The 26,845-nt window shown below is 40.2% G+C and overlaps 2 protein-coding genes and 1 pseudogene across 4 annotated transcripts in view; all 3 read left to right on the plus strand.

Moving 5' to 3' along the window:
* PKD2L2 (polycystin 2 like 2, transient receptor potential cation channel) overlaps nucleotides 1–26,845 on the plus strand; it is an 82,832-nt gene that overhangs the window by 33,565 nt on the left and 22,422 nt on the right. The window contains exons 4-6 of one of the 3 annotated variants that reach the window (XM_053566068.1): nucleotides 6,230–6,458; nucleotides 9,094–9,264; nucleotides 10,502–10,683. In XM_053566068.1, coding sequence (XP_053422043.1) covers nucleotides 6,230–6,458; nucleotides 9,094–9,264; nucleotides 10,502–10,683 — 582 coding nt within the window. The remainder of the gene's footprint in view (nucleotides 1–6,229; nucleotides 6,459–9,093; nucleotides 9,265–10,501; nucleotides 10,684–26,845) is intronic. The other 2 variants (XM_053566069.1, XM_053566070.1) reach the window with 2 other exon arrangements.
* Nucleotides 11,999–12,541, plus strand: LOC128568422 (small ubiquitin-related modifier 1-like). The gene has a single exon (XM_053566067.1). The coding sequence runs from the start codon at nucleotides 12,004–12,006 to the stop codon at nucleotides 12,382–12,384; it is 381 nt and encodes a 126-aa protein (XP_053422042.1). The 5' UTR covers nucleotides 11,999–12,003; the 3' UTR covers nucleotides 12,385–12,541.
* LOC128569203 (protein BTG3-like) lies at nucleotides 25,787–26,347 on the plus strand (annotated as a pseudogene).

Genomic DNA, 26,845 nt, shown 5'->3' on the forward strand with positions numbered 1-26,845 from the left:
TTGCTCAAGCGGTCTCGAACTCAAGCAATCCACCCGCCTCAGCCTCCCAGAGTGCTAGAATTATAGACATGAGCCACCGCGCCCAGCCTTAGGTCTTAGATCTTGAACAAACTTCCAGCCTTTCCCATTTGGTTTCTTAAATGGGAAGATTGGTGTGTTACAAGGACTAGTGCAAGGTATTAATACAGGGTGGCCATGAAGTTTGTCTGCAACTTAAAATAGTGTGCAATTTAAAATAGCACATGAACTTTATGGCCACCTTGTATTATGAATCTTCTGTCTAAATAACCTTGAATAATTGGTTTAATTCCTAATAAATCTGCAGGTCTAAGAAGATATTATTTAATGTTTGATAAAGATTTGGATTTATCTATTGTTATTTCTATAGGAGTTGCTGATCTTATCCTCCTAGTATCTGTGGAAGAATTATCCTGTAAGGAGTCTGGTGTCCTGGATAAGAAAGGCTATAATTCCCCTGTTCAAAACCTTGTCTAACTTTAGTAAGCATAATATTACATGTAGGCTTCTATAAATCTTCTGAGTCCCCTAAATTCAGAATCATTTCTCTTTTCTGCAAGAAGTTACAGGCATTATGTGTTTCAAAAGAATTCTATTCCAGCAAACATATAGGGGCACTACAAGTTCTCCTAATTGAAACTGAAGGGGACTTAATCACTAGGCAAAATAGCCCTTTTGGGAGAGAACTGGACTAAAAGCAGTAATGAGAGAATCTGAAACCCTTACCTTTTGAACTTTTTTTTTCTTTCTGAGGGGCAGAGTTTTTTGTTCGTTTGTTTGTCTTTTTGTTTTGTTTTTTTGAGACAAAGTCTAACTTTACCACCCTTGGAGAGTGCTCTGGCAACCTCAAACTCCTGGGCTCAAGAGATCCTCTTGCCTCAGTTTGTCTATTTTTAGTAGAGTCGGTGTCTCGCCTTGCTCAGGCAATCCTGGAACTCCTGAGCTCAGGCAATCTGCCCACCTCAGCCTCCCAGATAGCTGGGATTATAGGCAGGAGCCACAACGCCCAACCAGATAAAGAGTTTTTAGTCAAAGTAGGGCTGAGGACTAATAAATAATGTAGCACTGGTGTCTGCAAGGGCTCTAATATCTTCTCCACTTGAATTTCCTGTAGTTCTCCTAAAATGCCTTGCCATTTGACAATTATTGCAAATTATTTCTTCCTTGGCTTGTTGGAATCTCTGAAGAAAATGAAACCTTTGTGGGCTTCCAACTTGATTACTAAATTTTTTGTTGTTGTAAATTCATAATTTTAGAAGTTGTTTCCTTTTCTTTCTTGAGAATCATCTGTAACAATTGGTCAGCTAGGATGACTAGGTGATTGGTGGGCAGGAAAGACCAAACTATGTCATTTCTTTTTATTAGGGTTACTAGTTCATCATCTAAACCTTGAATAAATCCAGAACTTAGTAAAGTGTCACTCTTACCATTTTCAGAGTTTTCAGGAGGTATCACTGAATGTTGTTCGATATGAAAAATCAGATACTGTTTTCATTTGGGCATAGTTTTGTCCATCTATAATTTTAAGAAGCATCTGTGGGAAAGTCTTACAAGGGTGGTTCCAGCTGCTTCTACCTTCTGCATCTACTTTTTCAAAATTATCTGAGGGTCTTTTCCATCCCTGCCAGTCTAAATCGTTCTTCAATTCTGTCTCCTGAAGGAAGTAATTAGATTAACTGAGTCTGAAAATCCTGGATCATAAATTTTAAATGTGATTTGAAAATTTTTAGCAAACCTGATGAGTCTTTTCTTTCTTTCTTTTTTTGAGACAGAGAGAGTCTCACTTTATTGCCCTCGGTAGAGCGCTGTGGTGTCACAGCTAACAGCAACCTCCAGTTCTTGGGCTTAGGCGATTCTCTTGCCTCAGCCTCCCAAGTAGCTGGGAGTATAGGCACCTGCCATAACGCCCGGCTATTTTTTGTTGCAGTTTGGCCAGGACCAGGTTCAAACCCACCACCCTTGGCATATGGGGTCGGCGCCCTAGCCACTGAGCCACAGGCACAGCCCAAACCTGATGAGTCTTGAGTGGAGGGTCAGAGAACCCAGAAATTAGGGTTCTTAATTCAATTTTGGTCCATGGAGTATACACTATGTTTCCCTGACCTAGTGGATTTCATTTTAAAAGGGACAATCATTTTTTTTTTCTTTTTTTGTAGAGACAGAGTCTCACTTTATGGCCCTCGGTAGAGTGCCGTGGCCTCACACAGCTCACAGCAACCTCCAACTCCTGGGCTTAAGCGATTCTCTTGCCACAGCCTCCCGAGTAGCTGGGACTACAGGCGCCCGCCACAGTGCCCGGCTATTTTTTGGTTGCAGTTTGGCCGGGGCCGGGTTTGAACCCGCCACCCTCGGTATATGGGGCCGGTGCCCTACCGACTGAGCCACAGGCGCCGCCCCGGGACAATCATTTTTTCTTCTTCTTCCCTAATGTTTTCTGGCCTTTTCTTGGTCTGAGGTGAAGGAATAGGGGAAGGAGGAGGAGGTAAAATAAAATTATCCAGACAAGGAAGGTCAGAGAGCAGCAGAGGCAGTTTGAGGAGCAGTAGGAGAGGTAGTTTCTGACACATTTTTGACCTCAGAAGCATCTTCTGTCAGTTTAACTTTGAAACTCTCTTGAATATTTTCTTAGTCACTTCCTGGAGGAAGTCACATCTTCTTTTGGATAATTTTAGGTACCAACCCAAATATAACTCCTAATTTTCCTTGATTCAGCACCCTAATTTTCTAATTTAGTGAACAAGAAAACCAATTTAGGAATATAAAATATTTTTTTCAAGCTGAAGTTTTATTTAAAATGTAAAAGAAATGGTTCTTGAAAACACTGGAGAATGAAGCAAAAGGATACAGTGCTCTCTTCCTACAAGTTAGCCAGCCTATCCAGGAACAGGGTAACATAGAGTACAATGCTGGTGGAATTTCACAGTAATTTAGTGGTACAAGATTATCTGTGCCTAGAGTATGAAGAGATTCTCAGTATGCGTTGCTTAGTTCTGAGTTTTCACCTTCACTGTGCGTGAACAAGAGCCACTGCTCCTTGGCCATAGCCAAAGCCCTTGGGCCCAAAGTTCTTAGCATAGCATCCTTTACAATAGATTTCACCTTCTTTTCAGTCAAAGTTGTCGATTCAAGACTCTTCCCACACTTGGCACTTCCCATATTTCCATTTTGGAAACCACCAGCCCAAGTCATTCTTGGCATAATCGTCCCTTTTACACAAGTACTTACAAGTAGAGGTGACATAATTATCAAACATGAAACCAACCAGGGTGCTAAATGGGGAGCATTCGCCTCAACTTTCCTCATTTTTAAAGGATTTGTCCTGTTCCCCCAGCTTTTCTTTAAGGAGTCATGGAGCTATTGTCCAGGGTTTAGGGTACTGGATTAGTATGCTGATTTGGGGGCAGATTCCACAGTAGTTCACTAAGCCATCTTTTCTCTCTTACATGTCTCAGTTTCTCTCTTCAGGGTCTATTGCCTCCAAGAGGACTCAAAAGGCTGAGTGATCAGCTCTTGCATACATTTCCCTCCTTTTAATTAACTCCAGTGGGATTCCCTGCAGGGCCACTGGGCATTGTGGGAAAACTGAGAAAATCGCTCCCTGCACACACACACACACACACACACACACACACACACACACACTTCCACTAGGCTCCAGATCCTCTAGGAGCACCTTTTAGCTGGGAGGAGCAAAATGCTCTATCTCTTTGGAGCTGAGAAACTCAGTCTTTTATCTGTTTATGAAAGGACAGTTGGGGTTCTCGTGCAAATGCACAAATGAACCAAGTGAAATTATTATTCAGGAGGAAAAGGCAATGCAGAAGTCTTGTTAAGAATGCACCTCTAGGCCGGGTACAAACCTGTAATGCCAGCACTCTGGAGGCTGAGGCGGGTGGAATGGCTGTGCTCACAGGTTCAAGACTAGCCTGAGCAAGAGTGAGACCTCATCTGTAAAAATAGCCAGACACTGTGGCGGGTACCTGTGGTCCCAGCTACTTGGGAGGCTGAGACAAGAGACTCACTTGAGCCCAAGAGTTTGAGGTTGCTGTAAGAATGCCAGGGCACTCTACTGAGGGTGACAAAGTGAGACCCTGTCTCTTAAAAAAAAAAAGGGGGGGTGGCACCTTGTGGTTTAAGGAGTAGGACGCTGGCCCCACATACGGGGGGTGGTGGGTTCAAGCCCGGTCCTGGCCAAAACTGCAAAAAAAAAAAAAAAAAGAATGCACCTCTAATCAAAACAGGATCTCAGACAAATTTCCTAGGGAGGGAACAAACATCTCAGAATAAATCAAAGAAAGTTGTCAACCAAAAGCAGGAGGGTATGAGGCTCAGGAGGACTTACCTTTTCCATCCGAGAGAAGCATGGAGCTACAAGAGTTCATTGGGCCCAGGCTGGTACCTCCTAGCAATGGGTTCATGCAACTTCTTGGACAGGTCCTGGGTGTTCTCTGAGCCCCACATTGTGTGCCAGGACTGTCACTGGAAGAAAACAAAACTTTGTAAAAGATTTCAAAATACTATTATTCTGAGCCAATATGAATAACCTTGGCCTGGGGAAAACACAAACCCAAAAGCCTTGAATAAGTAGTCCCAAGGTAGTTAGGCTACAATTCTGCTTTATACATTACTTCAGGCAAGCAGAGGTTACAGGCAAAGTCGTTAATGAATACATGGATGTTTTACATTGGTTTGGCACAAAAAGACAGGATATTTTAAGAGTGGGGGGCTACAGGTTATAGGGGGATTCAGACAGTCTTTAATTGGTAATTGATTAAAGGAGTAAAGTTGTGTCTAAAAATCTTGGAATGAGTAGAAAGGAATGATTAAATTTAGTTATAATGTATATTAAGTAAGAAAAGAAGTCTACTCATCATCATCTGGTACTATGGCAGAATCAGGTATGAGACCAAGGCACAGTATTCTGAGTCACACGAATCTGTTAAGCAAAATAGTCTGCAAACGTGACTCATTCCAGGGCCCCTTGGAAAGGAATTTAGAACAAAGGACAGTGGTCAGAGTTTAGCCTTCATCATTCACTTATCCAACATTGAGCACCTACTATGGCCAAGATGTAACAGTTTTATTTGTTAACTGGGGTTTTGTTTTGTTTTTATTATTTATTTTAACAACACCTTATAATACTACCAATAAAATCTGCTAACATCTTTATGTAGGAATAATTACATTGTCAAGATTGTAATAGAAGTGTTAACTTCCTTAAATTACTTAAATTAAATAATTTAGATAAATTAAATATATTTATTTTATTAAATAAATTAGATAATTAAATTCTTAATTATCTGCGGTTGTGGAGAACACCCAAAACAACCTCAGAATCTTTTTATATTTAGTGTCAGAATTCATTTTTATATTTGTTTGTATATAGTAAATCTTTGTACTCAACTTCCAATGCCTAAAGTAAGCAGAAAACACTTGCTTTAATAGAATTTGTGACCTAATATTTAGAAACAAGAAGTATTTCTGATAATCTAAAGGGGAAGAAATATTCAAAAGTTATGTATTTTGAGGAGAGTCCAAACTATTAACAGTAACTAACAGTATAGCTTTTTTTAAATATCTCATTCTCCAATGGAGATAAATTGTATTCCCCATTATGAGCAAGCAAATTGGACACAGAATAGAATGAAATTCATATCATACTTTCTCATTTACATAGGTCTTTGACTATTTGGATATTCAGGGTACAGAAAAAGTGGAACCATTAAGAAATAAGTAAATCGACCTAGTGTAGTGACTCATGCCTATAATCCTAGCACTCTGAGAGGCCAAGGCAGGTGGAGTTCTTGAGCTCTGGAGTTCAAGACCAGACTGAGCAAGACTGAGACCCTATCTCTACTGAAAATAGAAAAACTAGCTGGAGGTGTGGTGGGCACCTGTAGTCCCAGCTACTTAGGAGGCTGAGGCAGGAGGACTGCATGAGCCCAAGAATTTGAGGTTGCTGTGAGCTAGGGCACCACTACACTCTATCCAGGGCATGAAGTGAGACTCTGTCTAAATAAATAAATAAATCCACTAGAAAATGTTTTAAATTGAGCCTATGACTGCAAGGAAATGCATTCTGTAAAAAAAAAAACAAAACTGAATATCATTAAAGTATACATTGTCATCGATTAGAAATTTAACATTGAGTTAGGTACAGAAATATAAATGCTTGAAATGAATAGCTACTTTCACAAACCTAATTTTACAGATTGGTGGCAGAATTCCCTGCAACTGGAGGAATACTTACTTCATGGCAATTTTACTCTGTGAAGCTCCTCAGATACGTTAGCTACTATGATTATTTTATTGCTTCCTGTGAAATCACATTTTGTATTTTTCTTTTTGTCTTCACAACACAAGAAATTAAAAAGATAAAAGATTTTAAGTTTGCCTATTTCAGAATTATTTGGAACTGGCTAGAATTACTACTTTTGCTGGTGAGTATATATTCACGTATATGGTTGAAGGGTATTGCATCCCTGAACCCACCAATGAATGAAGTATAAAAAACCAGATTTTCCATTTATCCAGAACTTATTTTGAAAACTACAAGTATCAAGCATAAAATGAACTGTCATAGTATGTACTAATGAAGTACCTCAAAAAGGGAGAAATCTACTTGTTTTTTATTTGCTCTTTGGAGGGTTGACATAAGCCTAGAGAAATAAGTGAGTGCATAAATAATTTTATTTAATGTTCATAGTAGGTGTCTCTACTCCTACTCAAAAAAGAAATGTTGCTTACAGGGCCTTGTGTTTTATCAATTGTGGGTCTTTTGGGGTAAGATCTTTCATTTTTTTTTTTTTTTTTTTAAGACAGATTCTCAAGCTGTCGCTGTGGGTAGAGTGCCGTAGCATCATAGCTCACAGCAACCTCCAACTCTTGGGCTCAAGTGATCCTCTTGCCTCAGTTTTTCTATTTTCATGCCTGTAATCCTAGCATTCTGGAAGGCCGAGGTGGGTGGATAGCTTGAGCTCATGGGTTCGAGACCAGCCTGAGCAAAAAGCAAGACCCCTGTCTCTACTAAAAATGGGGTAAGATCATTTAAAACATTCTCTTCTATGTTGCCTAAATCTGCTTTCCTCTTCACACTAAATTTTGAACAAATAGGCAAAAGACAAGATAAAGCTGAAAACTGATAGCAGAGAGGGCATGTGGGGGGAATGAAGTGAGAAACCAAAGGGTACCTTGAAGGTACAGAGGATACCAGTATTGGGGAGATAGTTCCTGAAAGAAATAACAAAGACCAAGCACTGCCAGTTCTAGTCACTGGAATGTACTAAAATAAACAGACAGAATGAGACAGATATTAAGAGCTTTGCTTAGGAACAGTCAATGAACAAATTTCTGGTTCATATAATCTGATCTTTCACCCTTGTTGGCCCTTGGGTATAGCCTATCAAAATTAGATCGAAAGTTTCTCAAAATCAGGAATTATAATGAAAGACTTGGGGCAGGACCCCCCACTCTGCCCTGAGCTCTGACGACCCCAATCAACCGCAAGAGACGGCGCTTGATGCAAATAGCAAGAGGATTTTATTCCAGCATGCTGGGGCTTGACTCACAACTCTTTTAGGAGCCGAGGAGTCAAGCCCTGAACAGCAGGTTTTACAAGCTTATAAAGGCAAAAACCATAAAGTAGGGAGGAGTAGCAGACATAGCAGGGGCTTTAGGGAGGGGTAGCAGACATAGCAGGGGCTTTAGGGAGGAGTAGCAGACATAGCAGGGGCTTAAGGGAGGGGTAGCAGACATAGCAGGGGCTTTAGGGAGGGGTAGCAGATATAGGGGCTTTTCCAGATAAGAAGAACTTCGGTTCATTACTCATCTGTCTTAAGACAAGATCAGCAGTTAAACATTTGCTTAGCTTTTTTCTTTCAGAACCAGTTACCGGTTATCTGCTTCAGCTCGGGGCTATTTCCTAGGACAGTTACAAAAGGTCACATTCTTATGGTAGGGGGCGAGGGGTGCTGCTACATATCTGGTCCCCCCCCCTTTTGGATTTGGTAGTACTTTCCTTCAATATCATCTACTTCTCTGGTATCCCCAATGATGTCTAACATTAAACTTCATTAAATGTTACTTAAATATTTCTAATTATTACAGGCAAGGGGAATCAAAGGAAAAATTTCATGCGTTATAAAGCTCTGATGGCCGAGATTACCTGGTTCTGAAATTCTCTTTCCAAAGGGTTTTATGCCAGGTGTAGTGGTTTGTACCTGTAATCCCACTTTGGGAGGCCAAAGCCAGGAGGACTGCTTGAAGCCAGGAGTTCAAGGTTATAGTGAGCTATGATCATGCCACTGCACTCTAGCCTACGTGATGGAATGAGGCACTGTCTCTTAAAATAAGAAAGAGAGAGCGAGAGAGAGAGGGAATTGTTAAAGCGTTCTGAATGGGTTTATTTTTTGTAAATGTAATTTTTTTTCTTGTAGTATTACATAATAGAAGATTTTAAACTTTTAGGTATTGTGTAGAACAGAAACCCATATAGCCTAATCAGAATTACATAATTATTATATTTGTGCTTCATAACATAAAAAACAAAAAGGTAGATTGGGTTAGCTAAACAATCAATATTTTTCTATTTTTATGATAATTATGCTTCCTTAAACTTCTCTAAGTTGAGGGCTATTTCCATTTATATAAACAAAGATGTCCTATCTTTCCATCCTTTTTTATTAAACTTCTGATGAACTTTTTCATGTGTCTCTTCATAGGCTACAAGAGATTTAGACATAGAAATAGTCTCTAATGGGGTGGCACCTGTGGGTCAGTGGGTAGGGCCCGGCCCCATATATTGAGGGTGGCGGGTTCGGACCCAGCCCAGGCCAAACTGCATCAAAAAAAAAAAATATATAGCCAGGTGGGTGCCTGTAGTCCCAGCTACTTGGGAGGCTGAGGCAAGAGAATCGCCTAAGCCCAGGAGTTGGAGGTTGCTATGAACTGTGATGCCATGGCACTCTACCAAGGATGACAATCTAAGATTCTGTCTCCAAAAAAAAAAAAAAAAAAAGAAAGAAAAGAAAAAAATGAAATAGTCTCTAATTTAACCCTTCTTGTTTTCCCATTTAGTTGTGTTTTGTAGCTGTTTGCTTCAACGTATACTGTAATATACAAATTGTTCTCTTACTTGGACAGCTGCTGAAAAGTACTGAAAAATATTCAGACTTCTATTTTCTTGCATACTGGCACATTTATTACAACAATATAATTGCTATCACTATCTTCTTTGCATGGATAAAGGTATTTATATTTTATTATATTACATAATACAATAGGGTACTAGCATAATGTGCACTTACACGCTGCAAAGTTTTAAAAATAAGTTTTCTTAACTATTATCATATTTTGCTGTGTATAATGCACAGTTTTTGCCCAAATTTCTGAGGGAAAAATAAGGATGTACATCATACCTGGGTAGTACTAATTCTCTATCTATATACATTTTTAAATTTTTTTTTAATTTCAGAATGTTACAGGGTTACAAATGTTTTGGTTACATGCATTACTTTTGTACAGTTTGAGGCAAGGTTATAATTGTGCCCATCCTCCAGATAGTACATATTGTGGGGCCCGTTAAGTGTGAATTTATCTATCTCATTTCCCCGCCCCTTTCACCTGCTTGATTTCCACTGACTTTCACTACCAGATATATACATGTGTGTTGATCATTTAGTTCCAACTTAAAAGTGAGCATATGAGTGTTTGTTTTCCCATTCTTGTGATATTTGGCTTAGGAAGATGATCTCCAGTTCCATCCAGATTGTTATAAAGGGTATTATTGGGTCTCCCAGATCCCAGCCCAGGTATCTTCCTCCTCAGCATGGTGTCCCAGGGGCCTCAGAATGGGGCCAGCTGCACAAGAGATGAGGCAGCCAGAAAAGGGTAGGGATCCACTGTCAGGAGCCCAGGGCAGGCAGGCCTGGTCTTGGCCCCTCATACTAGCTTCCCAGGAAAAAAACCCACTGGGGTTCTCAGCAGAGCAGCTGTGGCCACACACTCACACAGACAAACATGGGTGGGAATAGGAAATGAGAAAATGTGGGGATGAGGGTTGAATGAAAGGGGACACTTGGGGGAGGTTAGGCATTCAGGTCATTCAGACCACTCTCACCTGCCACCTGGGCCTGCTTCCGGCTTCTCTGCAGTGGCTGGCTTTGTGCATCATGCCTCCCACAAGAGAAGGAGGCAGCACTGTGTAGCCATTTTTGTCTTCCTTTAAAAAATTTAAATGAAAGATTTTTTACTGAAAGTTTGGGCAAAAAGCATGGGTGCACATTATACATGTATACATGGGGTGTGTTATACACAGCAAAATACCGTAAGTAATTTTAAGAGTAGTTTGGCCTTGCAATGATTGCTGGAAAATCCTTAAACACTCTTGACACCTCCTTTAATTCTTCTGAAATTAATTTAACTTATAATAAGTAATTATAATCTTTGTTATTCCGCTATTTCAATTAACTTTATTCTTTTTCAGATATTCAAATTCATAAGCTTTAATAAAACAATGTCTCAGCTGTCATCAACTTTGTCCCGATGTATCAAAGACATAGTAGGATTTGCCATCATGTTTTTTATAATATTCTTTGCTTATGCCCAGTTAGGATTTCTTGTTTTTGGATCACAGGTTGACGACTTTTCCACTTTTCAAAATGCCATGTAAGCTCTTAGTATAAATATAATTATATCTTCTATGTCTTTTAACAAAAAAAAAATCATGAAAATGTCTAGCCTTCTATGATAGTAATACATGCTTTCATAAGTTTAAACTTGGTTTGACATTGTTAGCTAAATATCTGTCACACTCAAAGGAGGGTTTGGCACTGAAGGATCCAAATGGATAACGGTATACACTTTTAAAGTGTTACTAGGTCAAGTTAGAAAAAATAATTTTTCATCACTTCTCGGCCTTTTGGCTAAGACCAAGTGTAGAAAAAATAATTTTTCGTTTTTCATTGGAAGTGAGAGTTTTACCTAAGATAATAAAAGTTGGCCTTGGCTCGGCGCCTGTAGCATGGTGGTTATGGCGCCAGCCACATGCACCAAAGTTGGTGGGTTCAAACCTGGCCTGGTCTGCTAAACAACAATGACAACTGCAACAACAAAAAAAAGGGGGGCATTGTGGCTGGCGCCTGTAGTCTCAGCTACTCAGGAGGCCAAGGCAGGAGAGTTGCTTAAGCCCAAGAGTTGGAGGTTGCAGTGAGCAGTGATGCCACGGCACTCTACTGAGGGCGACATAATGAAACTCTATCTCAAAAAAAAAAAAAAAAAGTAAAAAAAATAAAAATAAAACTTGGCCTTCATGTCTCTATACTGTTTATTCTCTGAGCAAAAGAAATCTTATTAAAAGTGTTTTGTTTAGAGCAGGCGTCCTCAAACCTTTTAAACAGGGGGCCAATTCACTGTCCCTCAGACCGTTGGAGGGCCGGACTATAGTTTAAAAAAAAACTATGAACAAATTCCTATGCACACTGCACATATCTTATTTTGAAGTAAAAAACAAAACGGGAACAAATACAATTCACACTGTTTCATGTGGCCCATGGGCCACAGTTTGAGGATGCCTGGTTTAGAGGATGCTGTCTTAAGAATTTTTTTATTGGCTCAGTGCCTGTAGCTCAGTGACTCAGGTGCCGGCCACATATACCAGAGCTGGTGGGTTCAAATCCAGCCCGGCCTGTCAAACAACAATGACAACTATAACCAAAAAATAGCCTGGCCTTGTGGTGGGTGTCAATAGTCCCAGCTACTTTGGGAGGCTGATGCAGGAGAATCGCTTAAGACCAAGAGTTTGACATTGCTGTGAACTGTGACGCTACAGCACTCTACCCAGGGCAAACAGCTTGAGACTCTGTCTCAAAAAAAGAGCTATAGTGTTGTGCTTTGGGGAAGAGAGATGGATTCATAAACCCTGGAGCAAGGTTCTGCCTGCCTGAGGCTGCTGCTGTGTGGAGACCGTCAGATGAAGCCTCTGTCATCATGTCTGACCAGGAGGCAAAACCTTCAACTGAAGACTTGGGGGATAAGAAGGAAGGAGAATACATTAAACTCAAAGTCATTGGACAAGATAGCAGTGAGATTCACTTCAAAGCGAAAATGACAACACATCTCAAGAAACTCAAAGACTCATACTGTCAAAGACAGGGAGTTCCAATGAATTCACTCAGGTTTCTCTTTGAAAGACAGAGAATTGCTGATAATCATACTCCAAAAGAACTGGGAATGGCGGAAGATGATGTGATTGAAATTTATCAGGTACAAACTGGTGGGGGGGGCCGGTCATTCAACAGTTTAGATACTCTTCTATTTTATTTTTCTTTTCCCTCAATCCTTTATTTTTTTAAAATACTTCTTTTGTAATGTGATGTTCAAAACAATTGAAAACTGGCACCCCATCTTTTTAAAGCATCTGGTAATTTGAATTCTAGTGCTCATTATTCATTATTGTTTGTTTCCATTGTGCTGATTTTTGGTGATCAAGCCTCAGTCCCCTTCATATTGCTGACTCCTTTTTAAAAATTACATGTGTGGGCTCAGTGCCTGTGGCTCAATCAGCTAAGGCGCCAGCCACATACACCTGAGCTGGTGGGTTCAAATCCAGCCCTGCCTGCCAAACAACAATGACAACTATAACCAAAAAATAGCCAGGCATTGTGGTGGGCCCTGTAGTCCCAGCTACTTGGGAGGCAGAGGCAGGAGAATCTCTTGAGCCCAGGAGTTGGTGGTTGCTATGAGCTATAATACCATGGCACTCTACCCAGGGTGACACCTTGAGGCTCTGTCTCAAAAAAAAAATTACATGTGTGCACAGAGAGGCCACTGTTTTCTGGACCGTGCATTTTTAGGCTTGTGGCGATAAATAAGATCAATCAATGCAAGAAGTATTCATAATGACTTTCCATTTGGCCCTGAAGTTCTAGCATGTGATTGCTTTACTCCTGGACTGTGACTTTCAGTGGGAGATAAAAGTTTTTCAGAGAACTGAACTGTAGAAAAATGACCTTTCCTTAACTTGAAGCTACTTTTCAAATCTGACGGTCTAGACCAAAAGAAGAGGAATATCAAGTTGGAGTCAAGATCACAGATAAGGTGAGAATAATGACTAACACCAAAGATGGCTTCATTGAAAAGAAGTTATTTTAAGATTCTTTAAAAATCTTGTTGGAGGATCCCAGAAAAGTTCTAATTTTCATTAGCAAATAATAAAGTTATTCATGCAGAAGTGTATACAACAGAACAACTGCTCTTCCTGGTTTTGTTTTCTACTTTTCGGCCTGGGATATGGGTTTTAAATAGACATTGTCTGTACCAGCTTCATTAAAATAAACAATATTTGAAAAATCATAAAATTTTTTATTGATATTGGCCTAATAGTTCTTTGCTGATTTGCCAAAGATGTATTTTAGAACTAGCTTTATAGACACAAAATCAATAATAGACAATTCACTTGTAGGTAATATTCAGGCCTTTTCCATAGAAGTGAAGTATTTTCATAAATTTCCTCTCTCTCTGGAAAGGAAAAGCAACTTCTATACATATGAGAAAATTAAGATAGTCTAAAACAGCGGTCCTCAAACTGCAGCCCACAGGCCACATGAGGCGGTGTGATTGTACTTGTTTCCATCTTGGTTTTTTTACTTCAAAATAAGATATGTGCAGTGTGCATAGGAATTTGTTCATAGTTGTTTTTTTTTCTTTTTAAACTATAGTCCAGCCCTCCAATGGTCTGAAGGACAGTAACTGGCTCACTGTTTAAAAAGTTTGAGGGGAGGTAGAGCAAGATGGCAGCCAAGTAACAGCTTCCCTGCAACTGGGCAAGTGAGTCTAGGGAGATAAGATTCCAGGCATCTCTGGCTGGTGGGATCTGCCTATAATCATCCCTTTGAGGATACAGGGAGTCAGCAAGGGACTTCTGGACCCCAAGAGGAGGACAAAAACAGTGGAAAACTGGCAAGTGGTTGCGTGTGCTCAATCGACCTAATCCCACCGGCAGCCGTAAGTACAAGCAGCAGTGAGACTGCAAACCGGAAGGCCTTACCTGTGAACTGTTTCGGTGTTAGTTGAACTGCCATAGGGAGAGCTTGAGCAGGAGTGCGGAGAACTTTGGGCATTGTCTAGGGCCCCAGACTGAACCACTGAGCCTCATGGAGCTAATAGTGTTTGGCTGTGGGCCACAGGGAGCCATTGTGAGAGAACTGCCCCGGCAAGCTCTGCCCTCAGGGTCACAGAGCAAGGATCGGGCAGGAGCTAGTAACCTAGTAAATGAGCAGACTAAAGGCGGGGACTGAGCTGCCTTACAGCCTTAACCCTCAGGGGCAGAGTGAGACCGGTTTTGGCACACTGGAGCCTCAGGCTATAGCCCTGGGTAGAGTGTCGTGGCATCACAGCTCGTAGCAACCTCAAATTCCTGGGTTTGGTGCCGCCCAGACCTCCATAAGAGCTGTGCCACGACCACTGACCCGTGACCCCTGAACCGTGACCTGCGCCCGCCGAACCTCCGCATGTCCTGACCAGAAACTGAGGGAGCTGCGCAACACTGTGTCCTCCCTCCTGTACCCTCCCTGCCTCCACACCAGCCCACTCATCTGGCCAGGGACTCTGGTAAGCCGCGTGCCCTCCGGAGCCCTCCCTGCATCTGCACAGAGCCCTTATCCTGGCCAGAAACTACTAGATTCTTGGGCTCTCTGTGCCAAAGTCACTGGGCACCAGGCACTCTGAGAACCATGCTCACCACCTCCCACCCTTTTCCTGGATCCGGGTGTGTCACACTCTGGAGCTGCTTCCACAACCAGAACTCCCTGGTGGGGCAGCCCCAAAGGAACTACACAGGGTCACTCCCTACAAAGATCAAGCAACAATAGAGTGATCCCACTGGGGTCTAATCTTGGACAGACACCTCCCCAACTCTGAGGACGGCCAGAGGCAATGGTGAAAAACAATCATGAGGCGAAATCAACAGAAAAACTCTGGCAATATGAATAATCAGAGTAGATCAACTCCCCCAAGGATCAATGGGGCAGACACAGCACAAGATCCCATGCACAAATAGCTGAGATGTCAGAAATCGAATTCAGAATCTGGATAGCAAATAAGATTGAATTAGAATTCCAAGCAGTAACCCAAAGATATCTCAAGAATTCAACGAATTCAAAGACCAAATGACCAAAGATTTTGACACACTGAGACAAGAAGTTGCAGCCCTCAAAGATCTGAGAAACACAGTAGAATCACTCAGTAACAGAATGGACCAAGCAGAAGAAAGGATTTCTGACATTGAAGACAAGGCTTTCGAACGCTCCTGAACTCTCAAAGAGGAAGAGAAATGGAGAGCAAAAACAGATCACTCTCTCAGAGAGCTCTGGGATAATTCGAAGAAAACCAATATTCGTCTTATAGGGATCCCCAAAAGCGACAAAGTGGCTTCACAAGACACAGAGTCTCCTCTACATGAGATTATGAAGGAGAACTTTCCAGACATGCCAAGAGATTCTGAAATTCAGATAGCAGACAGTTTCAGAACTCCAGCATAACTCAACCCAAATAAGACATCCCCCAGACACATCACAATCAATTTCACTAAAGTTAATATGAAGGAGAAAATTCTGAAAGCAGCCAGACGAAAGAAAACCATCACCTACAAGGGCAAGAATATTAGAATAACTGCAGATCTCTCTGCTAAAACCTTTCAAGCTAGAAGAGGATGGTCATCGATTTTTCATCTCCTAAAACAACATAACTTTCAACCCAGGATCCTGTATCCAGCTAAACTGAGTTTCATTTATGACGGAGACATTAAATACTTCAATGACATTCACATGTTGAAGAAATTTGCCATAACTAAATCAGCTCTCCAGGATATTCTCAGACCTATCCTCCATAAAGACCAATGTAATCCTCCACCACAAAAGTAAACCCACCCAAAAAATTTTGATCAAATTCTAACTTCCACAGTAACAAAAGGATTAAAAATGTCCACCGGCCTGGCTTATTGTACCCTCAATGAATCCCCAACAATAAAAAAAAAAAAATGTCCACTGGACTCTCGAAACTTATCAATATTCTCAATTAATGTGAATGGTTTCAATTGTCCTCTAAAGAGGCACAGGTTGGCTAACTGGATACAAAAACTCAAGCCAGATATCTGCTGCATACAAGAATCGCATCTTACATTAAAAGACAAATATAGGGGCAGTGCCTATGGCTCAGTGAGCAGGGCGCCGGCCCCATATACTGAGGGTGGCGGGTTCAAACCCGGCCCCGGCCAAACTAGAACAAAAAAATAGCCAGGCATTGTGGCGGGCGCCTGTAGTCCCAGCTACTCGGGAGGCTGAGGCAGGAGAATTGCCTATGCCCAGGAGTTGGAGGTTGCTGTGAGCTTTGTGACGCCACGGCACTCTACTGAGGGCGATAAAATGAAACTCTGTCTCTACAAAAAAAAAAAAAAAAAGAAAGAAAAAAAGACAAATATAGACTCAAGGTGAAGGGATGGTCATCTATATTCCAGGTAAATGGAAAGCAGAAAAAAGCAGGCATTGCAATCCTATTCACAGATGCAATAGGCTTTAACCAACTGAAATAAGGAAGGATAAAGACGGACACTTCGTATTTGTTAAAGGTAATACTCAATATGATGAGATTTCAATTAATATTTATGCACCCAACCACAACGCACCTCAATTTATAAGAGAAACTCTAACAGACATGAGTAACTTGATTTCCTCAAGTTGCATAGTAGTTGGAGATTTTAACACCCCTTTAGCAGTGTTGGATAGATCCTCCAAAAAGAAACTAAGCAAAGAAATTTTAGATTTAAACTTAACCATTCAACATCTGGACTTAACACACATCTACAGAACATTTCATCCCAACAAAACTGAATACACATTCTTCTCATCAGCCCACAGAACATACTCCAAAATTGACCACAACCTAGGCCACAAATCTAACCTCAGCAAATTTTAAAAAATAGAAATTATTCCTTGCATCTTCTCAGACCATCATGGAATAAAAGTTGAATTCAATAACAACAGGAACCTGCATACCCATACAAAAACATGGAAGCTAAACAACCTTATGCTGAAGGATAGATGGGTTATAGACAAGATTAAGAAGGAAATCACCAGATTTTTGGAACAAAACAACAATCAAGACATGAATTACCAGAAACTCTGAGATACTGCAAAGGCAGTCCTAAGAGGGAAATTTATAGCACTGCAAGAAAACAGAAAGAGAGGAAGTTAATAACTTATTGGGACATCTCAAGCAACTGGAGTTGAAGAACACTCCAACCCCAAACCCAGCAGAAGAAAAGAAATAACCAAAATCAGAGCAGAACTAAACGAAATTGAAAACAAAAGAATTATACAACAGATCAATAAATCCAAAAGTTGGTTTTTTGAAAAGATCAATAAAATAGATAAACCTTTGGCCAACCTAACCAGGAAAAAAAGAGTAAAATCTCTAATTTCATCAATCAGAAATGGTAACGATGAAATAACAACAGACCCCTCAGAAATTCAAAAAGTCCTTAACGAATACTACAAGAAACTCTACTCTCAGAAATATGAAAATCTGAAAGAAATCGACCAATACCTGGAAGTACACCACCTACCAAGACTTAGCCAGAATGAAGTGGAAATGTTGAACAGGCCTATATCAAGTACTGAAATAGCATCAACTATACAAAATCTCCCTAAAAAGGAAAGCCCAGGACCAGATGGCTTTACGTCAGAATTCTACCAAACCTTTAAAGAAGAACTAGTACCTATATTACTAAACCTCTTCCAGAATATAGAAAAAGGAGGAATATTACCCAACACATTCCATGAAGCAAACAGCACCTTGATCCCCAAACCAGGGAAAGACCCAACAAGAAAAGAAAATTATAGACCAATATCACTAATGACTATTGATGCTAAAACACTCAATAAGAGCCTAACAAACAGAATCTAACAACACACCAAAAATATTATACACCACAACCAAGTGGGATTTATCCCAGGGTCCAGAGGCTGTTTCAATATACATAAATCTATAAATGTAATTCAGCACATAAACAAACTAAAAAATAAGGACCATATTATTCTTTCGATTGATGCAGAAAAAGCTTTTGATAATATCCAGCATCCCTTCATGATCAGAACACTTAAGAAAATTGGTATAGAAGGGACATTTCTTAAACTAATAGAGGCCATCTACAGCAAACCCACAGCCAATATCATATTGAATGGAGTTAAATTGAAATCATTTACACTTAGATCAGGAACCAGGCAAGGTTGTCCATTGTCTCCATTGCTCTTTAACATTGTCATGGAAGTTTTACCCATTGCAATTAGGGAAGAAAAGGCGATCAAGGGTATCCACATAGGATCAGAAGAGATCAAACTTTCACTCTTCGCAGATGATATGATTGTATATCTGGAAAACACTAGGGATTCTACTACAAAACTTTTAGAAGTGATCAAGGAATACAGCAATGTCTCAGGCTACAATATCAACACCCATAAATCTGTAGCCTTTATATATACCAACAATAACCAAGCCAATAAAACAGTCAAAGACTCTATTCCTTTCACAGTAATGCCAAAGAAGATGAAATATTTGGGAGTATACCTAACAAAGGACGTGAAAGATCTCTACAAAGTGAACTATGAAACTTTAAGAAAGGAAATAGAGGGGCAGTGCCTGTGGCTCAAAGGAGTAGGGCGCTGGCCCCATATGCCAGAGGTGGTGGGTTCAAATCCAGCCCTGGCCAAAAAAAAAAAAAGAAAGAAAATAGCTGAAGATGTTAACAAATGGAAAAACATACCATGCTCATGGCTGGGAAGAATGAACATTGTTAAAATGTCTATACTACCCAAAGCAATATATAATTTTAATGCAATTCCTATTAAAACTCCATTGTCATATTTTAAAGATCTTGAAAAAAATAATACTTCACTTTATATGGAATCAGAAAAAACCTCAAATAGCCAAAACATTACTCAGCAATATAAACACAGCAAGAGGAATCACGCTACCAGACCTGAGACTGTACTATAAATCGATAGTGATCAAAACAGCATGGTACTGGCACAAAAACAGAGTATATGTCTGGAACAGAATAGAGAACCAAGAGATGAATCCAGCTACTTACCATTATTTTATCTTTGACAAGCCAATTAAAAACATTCAGTGGGGAAAAGATTCCCTATTTAACAAATGATGCTGGGTGAACTGGCTGGCAACCTGTAGAAGATTGAAAGTGGACCCACACCTTTCACCATTAACTAAGATAGACTCTCACTGGATAAAAGATTTAAACTTAAGACATGAACCCATAAAAATACTTGAAGAAAGTGCAGGGAAAACTCTTGAAGGAATCGGCCTGGGTGAATATTTTATGAGGAGGACTCCCCAGGCAATTGAAGCAGTATCAAAAACACTACTGGGACCTGATCAAACTAAAAAGCTTCTGCACAGCCAAGAACATAGTAAGTAAAGCAAGCAGACAGCCCTCAGAATGGGAGAAAATATTTGCAGGTTATACCTCCGATAAAGGTCTAACAACCAGAATCCACAGAGAACTCAAACGTATTAGCAAGAAAAAAACATGTGATCCCATCTCAGGGTGGGCAAGGGAAATGAAGAGAAACTTCTCTAAAGAAGACTGACACAGGATCTACAAACACATGAAAAGAAGCTCATCATCCTTAATCATCAGAGAAATGCAAATCAAAACTACTTTGAGATATCACCTAACCCCAGTAAGAGTAGACCACATAACAAAATCCCAAAACCAGAGATGTTGGCGTGGATGTGGAGAAAAGGGCACACTTCTACACTGCTGGTGGGAATGCACATTAATACGTTCCTTATGGAAGGATGTTTGGAGAATGCTTAGAGACCTAAAAATAGACCTGCCATTCGATCCTATAATTCCTTTACTAGGTTTATACCCAGAAGACCAAAAATCACAACGTAACAAAGACATCTGTACTACAATGTTTATTGCAGCCCAATTCATAATTGCTAAGTCATGGAAGAAGCCCAAGTGCCCATTGATCCACGAATGGACTAGCAAATTGTGGTACGTGTATAACATGGAATATTATGTAGCCTTAAAGAAAGATGGAGACTTTACCTCTTTCATGTTTACATGGATGGAGCTGGAACATATTCTTCTTAGCAAAGTATCTCAGGAATGAAAGAAAATGTATCCAATGTACTCAGCCCTATTATGAAGCTAAATTATAGCTTTCACATGAAGGCTATAACCCAACTATAGCACAAGACTATGGGCAAAGGGCCAAGGAAAGGGAAGGGAGGGGGGAGGTTAGGGTGGAGGGAGGGTAATGGGTGGGGCCACACCTACTGTGCATCTTAGAATGGGTACAGGCGAAACTTAATAAAGGCAAAATACAAATGTCTACATACAATAACTAAGAAAATGCCATGAAGGCTACGTTGAACAGTATGATGAGAATATTTCAGATTGTATATGAAACCAGCACATTGTACCCCTTGATTGCACTAATGTACACAGCTATGATTTAACAATAAAAAAAAGCCAATAATCCCATATATCAATGGGCAAGAGAGATGAATAGAACCTTCTCTAAAGAAGACAGACAAATGGCTTGCAAACATATGAAAAAATACTCATCAGCCTTAATTATTAGAGAAATGCAAATCAAAACCACCCTAAGATATCATCTAACCCCGCAAGAATGGCCCACATGACAAAATATCAAAACTGCAGATGCTGGCATGGATGTGGAAAGAAGGGAACACTTTTACACTGCTGGTGGGACTGCAAACTAATACAACCTTTTTGGAAGGAAGAATGGAGAACCCTCAAAGAACTCAAGCTACACCTCCCATTTGATCCTATAATCCTATTACTGGGCATCTACCCAGAAGGAAAAAAATCCTTTTATCATAAGGACACTTGCACTAGACTGTTTATCGCAGCTCAATTTACAATCGCCAAAATGTGGAAACAGCCTAAATGTCCACTAACCCAGGAAGGGATTAACAAGCTATGGTATATGTATACCATGGAATACTACTCAGCCATTAAAGAAGATGGAGACTTTACATCCTTTGTATTAACCTGGATGGAAGTGGAACACATTATTCTTAGTAAAGCATCACAAGAATAGAGGACCATGAATCCTATGTACTCAATTCTCATATGAGGACAATTAATGACCTAGTACACGGTGGGGGTGGGGGAAGGGGAGAGCAGAGATAGAGAGAAGGAGGGAGAAGGGTGGGGGAAATGAAGCGCAGAGAGAGGGAAGGAGGGAAGGGGGTGGGGGTCTAATTGTGTGACACACCAATTGAAAGACACAATTATAAGAGGGACTTTACCTAACAAATGCAAACAGTGTAACCTGGTTTCTTGTACCCTCAATGAATCCCTGACAATCAAAAAAAAGTTTCATTTAAAAAAAAAAGTTTGAGGACACCTGGTCTAAAATAACAATTCCCAAAGTAAATTCTGTAGAGTTCCAGACCAAGATTATCTGGGGGAAAATGGGAAGTAAGTTTGGGGAAAAAAAATTTTTCTTTTGAGACAAAGTCTCACTCTATTGTCCTGGGTAGAATGCTGTGGCATCATAGCTAAAAGCAACCTCAAACTCTTAGGCTCAAGTGATCCTCTTGCCTCAGCCTCCCAAGTAGCTGGGACTACAGGCAACTACCACAACACCTGGCTAGTTTTTCTATTTTTTAGTAGAGACCGGGTTTCAGTTTCACTCTTGCTCAGGCTGGTTTCAAACTCCTGAGTTCAAGCAATCCACCCTCCTCAGTCTCTCAGAGTGCTAGGATTACAGTCGTGAGCCACCATGCCTGGCTGGGAAATTTTGTAACACCCTTTTGGAAATTTGTAGTGCATATTAACATATGGCTCTGAGAAATCTTTCTGTCATTTGGTTAACATTTAGTTAAGAGTTCCACAAACTTGTTTGTGACCCTTTTGCTAGATTTTGGGGAAACTCCATCTATAATTGAAGTGTCAGTATAAATGTATAAAATATTATAACATTTTTCTGAAACAACCCTTTACCAAGTCAGCAGTGGAAAGACTGGAAACCAAGGACATACAATTTTAATTTCCAGTTCTGCCACTACCTACTTTTCTAGACCTTAATTTCCTTATCTATAAATGAAGAGGCTGGACTAAATTACCTTCCAACTTCGAATGATCTATAATTTGAGAAGTCTAATAGCTTAACCTAAGTGAATAATGTTTGCATTTTCAACTTCTTCGTTTTTTCCTAGGATCTTAATTCTTTTAAGCATTAATAATAAAACTTAGTAATAATGGGCATTGAATATAAGTGTAATAATTTACAGAGCCTTAGAAATTTGTCTTACCTTGGGTAATTGTGAGAAGAGGAAGGTATAAAACACAGAATAAACAGGTAGAGAACTTCAGAATGGGTTAATGAGGGACTTCTGTTTTTGATAATGATGTGCTAGGTTATCCGGATCAAATTCCTTATGCAGAAAATTTTAAAAGCTGGATTTGTACATCACTTTGGGTAGTGTGAACAGGTCTTTCACATTAGTTATATTTATTGTTAAGTATTTTTTATGCTATTGTAAATGAAATTGTTTTTTTCATTTATTTTTTCAATAATTTGTTATCATAGTTTGAGCATCCCAAATCTGAAAATACAAATTTGTAATGATCTAAAATGCAAAACTTTTTGAGCCCCGACCATACACTTAAAGAAAATGCTCATTGGTGCATTTTGGACTTCTGATTTGGGATGCTTAACCAGTAAGTATAATGCATATATTCCAAAATCTGAAAAAGATCCAAAACCTGAAAAACTTCTGATCCTAAGCATTTTGGATGTGATACTCAACCTGTTTTTAGGGCCAGGCTCAGTGGCTCATGCCTGTAATCCTAGCACTCTGGAAGGCCGAGGTGGGTGGACTGCCTGAGCTCAGGGGGCATGAGCTCATGGGTTTGAGGCCAGCCTGAGCAAGAGTGAGACCCCATCTCTAAAAATAGCCTGGTGTTGTGGTGGGCACCTGTAGTCGCAGCTACTTGGGAGGCTGAAGCAAGAGAATCGCTTGAGCCCAAGAGTTTGAAGTCGCTGTGAGCTATGATGCCATGGCACTCTACCAAGGGTGACAAAGTGAGACTCTTGTCTCAAAAAAAAAAAAAAATGCTGTTTTTGTATCCTGAAACTTTACTTAATTCATTTATTAAGTCTCTAACAGTTTTTTGGGCCAGGCACAGTGGCTTATGCCTATAATCCCAGCACTTTGGGAGGCTGAGGTGGGAGGATTACTGAGGACAGAAGTTTGAAACCAGCCTGGGCAACATAGTGACACCCTATCTCTATAAAAAAATAAGAAAAATTAGGTGGGCATAATGGCATGCATCTGTAGTACTAGTTACTCTGGAGGCTGAGGAGGAAGGACTACTCGAACCCAAAAGTTTAAAGCTGCAGTGAGCTATGATTGTGCCACTGCACTCCAGCCAGGGTGGCAGAGCAAGACTGTCTTGAAAAAATATACATAAGGGTTTTTTTTGGGTTTTTTTTTTTTTGTGGATTCTTTAAGGTTTTCTATATATAAGATCATGTCATCTGCAAGAAAGGCAATTTTACTTCTTCCTTTCCAATTTGGGTGCCTTAATTACTTTTCTATGCCTAATAGTTCTGGCTAGGACTTCCAGTGGTATGTTGAATACAAGGGATATATGTGGCTGGCGCCCTCGCTGCTGAGCTACAGGCACCAAGCCAGCATCCCTGTCTTGTTCTTGATCTTAGAAGAAAAACTTTCAGTTTTTCACCATTGAGTATGATGTTAGCTGTGGGCTTGTTATATATGGCCTTTATTACACTGGGGTTCATTGTTTCTATACTTAATTTGTCAATAGTTTTTATCCTGAACGGATATTGAATTTTATCAAATGCTTTTTCTGCATCTAGAGATGATCATAATCTTTATCTTTCATTTTGTTAATGTGGTGTGTTACATTTATTGAGTTATCTATGGGTTTGTTTTGTTTTTGAGACAGAATCTTCCTCTGTCACCTTTCCTTCTGCTAAGTTTGGGCTTAGATTGTTCTTTTTCTATTTCATTGAGGTGTAAAGTTCAGTTGTTTGCAATCTTTTTCCTTTTTGCTCTTTTGAGATGTGAGTCTATGTTGCCCAGGTTGAACTTGAACTCGGGCTCAAGTAATCCTCCCACCTCAGTCTCTCATGTAGGTGGGCATACAGGTGTGTGCCACCAAACCCAGCTTCTTTTTCAATGTAGTCTTTTATTTTTTATTTTATTTATTTATTTATTTTTGAGACAGAGCCTCAAGCTCTCACCCTGGGTAGAGTGCCATGGCATCACAGCTCACAACAACCTCCAACTTCTGGGCTTAAGTGATTGTCCTGCCTCCACCTCCCAAGTAGTTGGGACTACAGGCGCCCGCCACAACGCCTGGCTATTTTTTGGTTGCAGCCATCATTGTTGTTTGGCGGGCCCGGGCTGGATTCGAACCCATCAGCTCAGGTGTATGTGGCTGGGGCCTTAGCCACTTGAGCCACAGGTGCCAAGCCAATGTAGTCTTTCATTGGTGTAAAACGTCCTCTTAGAACTGCTTTTGCTGCATTCCATAAGTTTTGGCATTACTTCATACATTTTGATAGTCTGTTATTAGGTTTATAAATATTTATCATTGTTATATCTTCTTGCTACATTGAATCTCTTATTACTTGTCTCTTGTAATGTTTTTTTATTTAAAGTCTATTTTGTCTGATATTAGTCTAGTCCACCCCTGGTCTTTTGGTTACTATTTGCATGGAGTATCTTTTTTCATTCTTTCACTTTCAACCTATTTGTGTCTTTGGATCTAAAATGAGTCTCTTACAGACAGCATATACTTGGATTGTTGGTTTGTATCCATCTTACCATCTGTCTTGAGATTGGAGAGTTTAACACATTTATAGTTAATTACTGATGAGGAGAGACTTCTGTCATTTTGATATTTATTTCCTTTATGCCTTAGAATTTATTTATTATTATTATTTTTTTTTTTAGACAGAACCTCAAGCTATTGCCCTGGGTAGAATGGTGCAGTGTTACAGCTCACAGCAACCTCAAACTCTTGGGCTTAAGCAATTCTCTTGCTTCAGCCTCCCAAGTAGCTGGGACTACAAGCACCTGCCATAACGCCCAGCTATGCTTTGTTTTTTTTGGGGGGGTGTAGTTGTCATTGTTGTTTAGCTGGCCTGGGCTACATTCAAACCCGCCAGCTCCAGTGTATATTGCTGGTTCCCTAGCCACTGAGCTACAGGTGCTGAGCTGCATTAAGAATTTTTTAAAACCTCACTTTTGGCTGGATGCAGTGGCTCATCCTTATAATCCTAGCACTCTGGGAGGCCAAGGTGGGTGGATTGCTTGAGCTCAGGAGTCAGAAAAGCAAGAGTGAGACTCCCTCTCTAAAAAATAGTCAGGCACTGTGGCAAATGCCTATAGTCCCAGCTACTCGGGAGGCTGAGGAAAGAGAATCACTTCAGCCCAAGAGATTGAGGTGGCTGTAAGCTATGACGCCATAGCACTCTACCTACGATGACAATGTGAGACTCTGTCTCCATTAAAAACAAAAAACAAGAAATATCCCTCATTTTATGTTTAGTTGATCAGGGGTTAATGAAACACTTAAATTCCTTTCTTATTTCTTTCTGTGTATATTCTGTATTTTTTCCTCATGGTTTCCATGAATAACATTCCAATGTGAATTTATACCATTCCAAAACATACAAACACTCCTGATCCTGATGTCCTGAAAGCTTGTGAGAACAGCTGCATCTTGTACAGTGACTTGGGCTTGCCAAAGGAGCTTACTCTCTGTGTAGACTCATGTGAGGTGTGTCGCATGGAGAGAAAAACAATGCATTCATTGTTGCCAGCTTTGAAAATGAGGATGAGAAAAAGGATGAAATCCCCAAGAAAGCTAACAGGGCCCTTGATAAAATTTCCTCTAATTATCATTCAGGATCCTCTTCCCCAGATGAAGAAACAAGGAAGGAAGTGGAAGTGAAACCCAATTCAGTGACTGCAACACCAAGGCCTGTGTACCAGATTTCGGAACTGATATTTCCACCTCTTGCAATATGGCATCCGTTGCCCAGAAGAAAGCCAGAAATCTACCCAGGGAATGGCCATCAGAGCCACTACCCTCCTCCTGTTCCATTTGGGTTATCCAAATCAGGGAAGGAAGAATAAACCATATCATCCAATTCCAGTGACATGGGTACCTCCTCCTGTAATGCATTGTGACCGGAACCACTGAATTAATCCTCACATGTTAGCACCTCACTAGCTTCTTTTGATTTTGTTGGTGTCATGTTGAGAGAACATTAGAATAAACTTCACCACGCATTGAAAGTTAAAAGTTCATATTAATAGCAGTGAAGTTAGATGGACCAAAGCATCAAACTTATTTTTATAGAAGTTATTGAGACTAATCTTTCTTAAAAATATATATATGCGCTTTAGATATATTGATATAGTTTGGGGAAACTTTATTAGTCAAGTGCCTGAGTTTTATTTTATTTTATTTTTTGAGACAGAGTCTCAGTATGTCACCCTCTGTAGCATACAGGTGACATTACAGCTCACAGCAACCTCAAACTCTTGGGCTTAAGTGATTCTCTTGCCTCAGCTTCCCAAGTAGCTGGGACTATAGGCACCCACCACAATGTTCAGCTATTTTTTTGTTGTAGTTGTCACTGTTGTTTAGCAGGCACAGGCCAGGTTTGAACCCACCAGCCCTAGCGTATGTGGCCAATGCCACTGAGCTATGAGCGCCAAGTCAACC

The sequence above is a fragment of the Nycticebus coucang genome, chromosome 17 (assembly GCF_027406575.1).
Source record: "Nycticebus coucang isolate mNycCou1 chromosome 17, mNycCou1.pri, whole genome shotgun sequence".
NCBI lineage: Eukaryota > Metazoa > Chordata > Mammalia > Primates > Lorisidae > Nycticebus > Nycticebus coucang.

Bases quoted from the DNA above. Each gene is read 5' to 3' on its own strand.
- LOC128568422 (XM_053566067.1), top strand. From the start codon at position 12,004: ATGTCTGACCAGGAGGCAAAACCTTCAACTGAAGACTTGGGGGATAAG.